At 45.8% G+C, this 7,500-nt stretch overlaps 1 protein-coding gene across 1 annotated transcript in view; it reads right to left on the bottom strand.

Moving 5' to 3' along the window:
* Window positions 1-5,515: 5,515 nt before the first annotated feature.
* sh3bgrl (SH3 domain binding glutamate-rich protein like) overlaps window positions 5,516-7,500 on the bottom strand; it is a 15,836-nt gene continuing 13,851 nt past the window's right edge. Inside the window, exon 4 of the mRNA XM_084459432.1 lies at window positions 5,516-6,475. Coding sequence (XP_084315558.1) covers window positions 6,446-6,475 — 30 coding nt within the window. The 3' untranslated portion in view covers window positions 5,516-6,445. The remainder of the gene's footprint in view (window positions 6,476-7,500) is intronic.

Genomic DNA, 7,500 nt, shown 5'->3' with positions numbered 1-7,500 from the left:
GTGCCCCTGCGCAGAAGTAACCTGACGTGCGCCAGATGGTTTGTTTTGCACAGAGTGAAACAACATGAGCTCACGAGATCAGGATGGTCTCACGAGGCTAGCGCAGAAAAAAAAAAAAAAAAACTAATACTGAAACTAAGAAAAACTGAACTAAAACTAAGCATTATCAAAAAATAAAAAATAAACTAAACTAGCAAATCTGCTTTAAAAACTAATTAAAACTAAACTGAAATTGAACACAAAAAGTTAAAACGATATAAAAATAAAAACTAATGAAAAAAGCAAAACTATTATAACCCTGGCGCCATGTGTCTACTCGCCTGTGTCAGCGCAGAGGGTCCGGGGTCCTGTGTCTGGGTCCAGGGGGTCGCAGGGTGTCCAGGGTCCTGTGTCTGGGTCCAGGGGGCCTTGGTTGAGAGAGTCTGCTGCTGCGCTGTGTGTGTGTGTGACGGTGGCCTGGGCCTCGCTGCAGTAGGGCATCATCTGGAGGAAGCCTTCACCAAGCATGGCCCTGCCGTCTGTCTGTCTGTCTGTCTGTCTGTCTGTCTGTCTGTCTGTCTGTCTGTCTGTCTGTCTGTCTTATTCTCCCTGTCTCTCTTCTCTGCCTATCTGTCTGTCTGTTCTCTGTCTGTCTGTCTCTTCTCTGTCTGTCTCTTCTCTGTCTGTCTGTCTGTCTGTCTGTTCTCTGTCTCTCTCTCTGTCTCTCTGTCTCTCTGTCTGTCTCTTCTCTGTCTGTCTGTCTGTCTGTCTGTCTGTCTGTCTGTCTGTCTGTCTGTCTGTCTGTCTGCCTGTCTCTCTGTCTGTCTGTCTGTCTGTCTGTCTGTCTGTCTGTCTGTCTCTGTCTCTCTGTCTCTCAGTCTCCTCTCTGTCTTCTTGTTAGTCCTCTTAACAGGGTTGAACTGAGAGGAATGAGATTAAACCCACGGAATATTAGAATTCTAGAATTGAATGTTCCTCTTTCACTTCTGTGAGTCAACACACGCATGCACGCACGCACATACACACACACACACACACACACACACACACACACACACACACACACACACACACACACACACACACACACACACAAGACAAGACAACTTAAAAGCACATTCAGAAATGAAAGTATCTTGTGCAAAAAGGAGAAGAGGACACTGATGAGCAGCTGTGTGTGTAGAGGCCGTGTCCAGGATGTTCTGTGGTTTGGCCGTGGGTTCGACCAGTGAACAGTGATGCTGAGCTTTCTGGGTGAGTTACAGACACTTCAGAGGGATTATAAACAGAGGGATTATGAACAGAGGGATTATAACCCGCTGCTTTGCTGGTCTGTAATTGCTAAGGGGTATTCTGGGGCAAGGAAGCTTAATAGAACTACAAAAACCAGCTTCCCCAAACTCTCCCCCTCAGCCAATCACCGCTCTTTCCCCAGAGTGCCCACACTGTGCACTGCCTGTCTGCACAGTTAACCGGTTGACACCACAAAATACACCTATAGGCAGTGTAGAAGTTGCATGTTCGATTCCCCAACAGTGTAACTGAGTGAAGTGAGTAGCAGGTAAACTCACTCCTCAAAGTGCGCTGACCGTCCCAAGAGGGACATCCCTATTGACCCAACGGTGTGTGTTTCCGCCTCACAAGAGAGAGCTTGTCCAATGTGGGTTCAAATCCTGCCCTAGGCATGCCCTTAACATAATAATAATAATAATAACTTTCATTTATATAGCGCCTTTCATAAAACCCAAGGTCGCTTTACATAGGGGCAGAACAGACAAGAGACAAACATGGTAGACAGAGACACACAACATTAAGAAACGGAAGCTAGAGGTCAAAGGTCATGTTAAAGAGGTGAGTTTTAAGGAGTTTCTTGAAGCTGACCGGTGTCTGAGGATCGCAGGGACCGTGACTGAGTGTAGGGGTGGAGGAGGTCAGTCTGGTTCGGGGGACGGAGAGCTGACCGGTGTCTGAGGATCGCAGGGACCGTGACTGAGTGTAGGGGTGGAGGAGGTCGGTGAGGTACTGAGGTGCGAGAGCATGGAGGGACTTGTAAGTGATGAAGAGGGTTTTGTAGGTGATGCTGGATTTGATGGGGAGCCAGTGAAGGTGGATGAGGGTAGGGGTGATGTGCTGCCAGCGTTGGGTGCGGGTGAGAACCCTGGCAGCTGAGTTTTGCACGTACTGGAGCCTGTCCAGGGTTTTGCTTGGAACCCCGGACAGGACCCCATTACAGTAATCCAGACGGGAGGTGATGAAGGCATGGAGGAGGGTCAGTAATCCAGACGCGAGGTGACGAAGGCATGGAGGAGGGTCAGTAATCCAGATGGAGGTGACGAAGGCATGGAGGAGGGTCTCTGCTGTGGAGTCGGAGAGTGATGGTCGGAGTCTGGAGATATTTCTGAGGTGATAGAAGGTGGATTTGGTGACGGAACTGACGTGGGCTTGGTAGGGAAGGGTGGAGTCCAGGATGACACCCAGGTTGCGGACCTTTGGGGAAGGGTAGATGGAGCAGCCGTTAATGTCCAGAGTGAGATCTCCAACCTTCTGGAGCAGCGCCTTGGGTGCCACAACCATGAGTCCAACTGATGAACACAGCCGAGACAAGAGTGTATTTTTCCCCCTAAACTCTCCCACCCGCAGTGAGGAAACCTCAAAAAGTTTGGACTATTAGTGCGTTCAGTCAATTTTGTCGTGACGTCACAGCTATGTATGTTATAACCAAAGATGATGCATGTTATAACCAAAGAGGATGTATGTTATAACCAAAGATGATGTATGTTATAACCAAAGATGATGCATGTTATAACCAAAGAGGATGTATGTTATAACCAAAGAGGATGTATGTTATAACCAAAGATGATGCATGTTATAACCAAAGAAGATGCATGTTATAACCAAAGAAGATGCATGTTATAACCAAAGAGGATGTATGTTATAACCAAAGAGGATGCATGTTATAACCAAAGAGGATGTATGTTATAACCAAAGATGATGCATGTTATAACCAAAGATGATGCATGTTATAACCAAAGATCATGCATGTTATAACCAAAGATGATGTATGTTATAACCAAAGAGGATGCATGTTATAACCAAAGAAGATGCATGTTATAACCAAAGAAGATGCATGTTATAACCAAAGAGGATGCATGTTATAACCAAAGAAGATGCATGTTATAACCAAAGATGATGCATGTTATAACCAAAGATGATGCATGTTATAACCAAAGATGATGTATGTTATAACCAAAGATGATGCATGTTATAACCAAAGATGATGCATGTTATAACCAAAGATGATGCATGTTATAACCAAAGATGATGTATGTTATAACCAAAGAAGATGTATGTTATAAGATGATGTATGTTAGTGTTTCCCATACGTCGCCTCTTCTGTGGTGACCGCCACCACCACAGAAGAAGACTACCTCGGAAAAATAATTTCACTCGGACAGAACGCGTCTAAATAAGTTATTTAATGGTAGCGCCGATGCTTCAAAACCCAGCATTTGTTTAAATGGACCCTTTTGCTTAGGTAAGTGAAGTTTCATGTTTATCTGAGACTTGTAAATATGAGCGCCTCTCCTAACTAGGCCGACACCGATTTATTTTGACGGCGAAGTGAATGGAGCGGGAAAGGACTGTAGTCTGAGCGAGCATGCGACTACAGGACTGAGAAGGACTGATGAAGAAACTGCTGCAGAGCCTGAGGTGACGTTGGCTTGCTAGCTAGGATAACGTACAATAGATGCCAAGTCAATAGCCAAACATATTTCCTATGAATAATTATTATTCATACGCTTTTGTCAAAAAATAAAGTGGATTAAATAACAGTGAAATGTTTATTTACAACAGGAGAGCTTCCTCTCCAGCCAGCAGCCTCAACCAGCAGCCAGCAGAGCCAGTGGAGGGAGAGGGACAGAGAGAGAGAGAGAGAGGGACTGACTCTGACTCCAGCAGTCTCTCAGAGGGACAGAGAGAGAGAGAGGGACTGACTCTGACTCTCTGATGGCAGGAGGGCAGGTAGAGGCAGCAGGGCAGGTAGAGGCAGCAGGGCAGGTAGAGGCAGCAGGGCAGGTAGTGTAGAAGATTTTTAACTGATCTAGTCAAAAAGGGATTTGCCAAGATTCGCTCAAACAGGTCAAGTCTGGTTTATTGAGAAAACATACGAGCGCAAGGACTTCAGGACAACGCACGTGAGTGGTTTATCCAAGTGAAGTGCCCCAGTCTGGCCTTATATTCAAGCAAAACACAGGTATGGCGCTTCCAGGATGTGATTGGCTAACCCATTGTGCACGTCATATTAAATGGCAGGCGTCATCAACAGTGGTCGAGAATACAGACACGTGACATGAGAAAAGGCGGTAATTCTTGCAGGGACAAAGGGACAAAGGATGGTTATTCTGGAGCAGACGTCTACAGTAGGTGTCTCGACCTCCTGGAGAGATCATCCTGTCTATGTGAAAGGTTGAGGGAGGTGGTGAATTACAAAGGAGGTGGTGAAATGTGAAACTACAATTTCAATGACAGTAGCTCCCTCACTCATCATTCTCTCTCTCACACACTCTCTCTCTCTCACACACACACTCTCTCTCTCACACACTCTCTCTCTCTCTCACACACACTCTCTCTCTCACACACACACTCACACTGTTAGTGTCAGAGGCTCATTAGATAGTAGGAGGGAGGGAGAGAGGGTGAGAGATATAGACCAGTGAGATGTCCAGGCCCTCTGCCCTGGTGTGAGGCAGCTGTTAGTGTCAGAGGGGAAGCCTCGTTCAGACTGCATGATGGTCATCTCTGAGGGATCTCTATTAGATGATGGTCATCTCTGAGGGATCTCTATTAGATGATGGTCATCTCTGAGGGATCTCTATTAGATGATGGTCATCTCTGAGGGATCTCTATTAGATGATGGTCATCTCTGAGGGATCTCTATTAGATGATGGTCATCTCTGAGGGATCTCTATTAGATGATGGTCAGCTGGCTCTTTTGAGCAATTGCAGTCATTTCAGCTCCACTGGCACATTTCCCCCCAGATTTATCTTTTTCAGAACTGACATTTGGAGGGCTCATGTCCGCAGTATGTTGCATTAAATAGCCTTTTGTACAGTAGATGGAAATGTGGTCTTTGGCACATTGAGTTGTTTGTCAGGGTGTTACCTGTATTTTCATTGAAAAAGACTGGGCACGACACTGGATGTTATTTAAGATTGATTATTATGTATTAAAGTCCTGTCTCGTTTACCATTTGTGTATGACTACTTCTTTGCCATCCCCTTTCATGACCAAATGTGGTCCGATGATTAAATTGCTACGGCTTCTTGATTTTGCTCTCAAAGTGTGCCAAATTGATGCATTTAAATTAACAATGTTAAAAATTAAAAATGCCCCCGGACCCCCCTACAGGGTCGGAGGTCCACCCGCCATAGCTGCCCAAAATCCTGTGGGAAACACTGATGTTATAACCAAAGAGGATGTATGTTATAACCAAAGAGGATGTATGTTATAACCAAAGAAGACAAAAAGTCAGCATCTATAAACTCATGTTTATTGTACACAAAAATAAGACTATCGCTGTGGCGTGGGTGAGGGCCAGCACCCGTGACGGGAGGGGGGGTGATGACGATTTAGCCAGACTGAACAACGGAAAGAAGACCGGCGTTCAGAATGCGTGTTCAGAATGAGCAGAACTATGACTACAGAACCACGGCATGGGCCAACCAACACCATGTTCAGACCTCAGACCTCTACCCTGCTCCCTTTACAAACAGACATTTGGCATGCTGTATCCTTCAATGGCATTTCATAGAAAACATTTAGCTCGCTATCAAAACTGAATTGAAATAGAGAAAAATAAAAAATAATATTAAGGGCCCTTGGTATACAACAACTCTTGGACAAAGTGCTCTAGATTTTGTTATAAAACAGGAGTGAGGCGAAGCACTTTCAATTATTCAATCAAAATCGGGTCCCCCAGTTTACAGAATGTGTCAGAAATCAACAAATAATGTTTGATACTTATTCACACAAAAAAAGCGAGCCGGTATGGGGTCATATTCCTGTTCCTGAACTTGGCAGATACTAATTTAAGTATCATTCTAAGAGAGCACACGGTTTGTTGTGGCTAACTGCAAGTACACATAAAAAAAACAACAATGTGAAGTATTTTATCATTCAGACTGATTGACCAATGGGCTGAAGTTGACGGCAGGAAGCAGGGTTGTTTCCTGGTTACCCATCATCCTCGGCTCTAGTACCTCCTCTCTGGCAGCTGATCACATAAGGCACAGCCGTGCACAGATTACACATATCAACAACATCAAACAACATAAACACATTCAGAAATGAACAGCCCGGGAAAACTGGAGACTGACGCTGGGTGAAATGACTGGTCCAATGCTGGTTCTGGTCAGGGGGGGTTTGGGTCTGAGGTTCTGAAGGACATTAAGGCTACTGCTGTCCCTATTCTTTCAAAGCCAGAGCCTCCGCCTCCTACAGAGAGAGAGAAAGAGAGAAAGAGAGAGAGAGAGAGAGAGAGAGAGAGAGACAGACAGAGAGAGAGAAATGTAAATACATTTGTAAATATTACACTTACTCACTCAATTCACTTGTATTCACATTTATATTTGAACATTTTTGATATTTTGTGATGTTTGCTTCGGCAATGTAAACGTATGTTTCCCATGCCAACAAAGCTCTTTGAATTGAAAACTGAATTGAAGAGAGACAGAGAGAGATAAGAGAAAGAGAGGGAGAGGGACAGAGGGAGAGAGAGAGAGAGAGAGAGAGAGAGAGAGAGAGGGAGAGAGAGATCAAATTGGGTTATGTTAGGTTAAAATGGATGGTGTTGTTTATACATTGACACTGTGACTGAGAAACCCCGTCTGTTGTGATGGCCCCACCTCTCTGCAGTACCCAGCATGGCAGACAGGGGGAGCCAAGGTGCCAGAGAGAGATACAGGACAGAGAGGAAGAGAGAGAGAGAGAGAGAGAGAGAGAGAGAGGAAGGGAGGGAGAGACAGAGGAAGGACAGAGAGAGGGATGGAGGACAGAGAGAAAGAGAGAGAGAGAGGAAGGGAGGGAGAGATAGAGGAAGGACAGGGAGAGAGAGAGAGAGAGAGAGAGAGAGAGGAAGGGAGGGAGAGATAGAGGAAGGACAGAGAGATAGAGAGAGAGAGAGAGAGAGAGAGGAAGGGAGGGAGAGAGAAAGGGAGGACAGAGAGAGGGAGGGAGGACAGAGAGAGAAAGAGAGAGAGAGAGGAAGGGAGGGAGAGATAGAGGAAGGACAGAGAGAGAGAGAGAGAGAGAGAGAGAAAGAGGAAGGGAGGGAGAGAGAGGGGGAGGACAGAGAGACAGAGAGAGAGAGAGGGGAAGTGAGAGAGAGAGAGAGAGAGGAAGGGAGGGAGAGAGAGAGATGGGGAGGACAGAGAGAGACAGAGAGAGAGAGAGAGAGAGAGAGGGGAAGGGAGGGAGAGAGAGAGGAAGGGAGGGAGAGAGAGAGGGGGAGGACAGAGAGA

Source organism: Borostomias antarcticus, assembly GCF_949987555.1.
Source record: "Borostomias antarcticus genome assembly, chromosome: 28".
NCBI lineage: Eukaryota > Metazoa > Chordata > Actinopteri > Stomiiformes > Stomiidae > Borostomias > Borostomias antarcticus.
The sequence above is the reverse complement of the archived record's forward strand: the minus strand, read 5'-3'. Positions and strand labels throughout refer to the sequence as shown.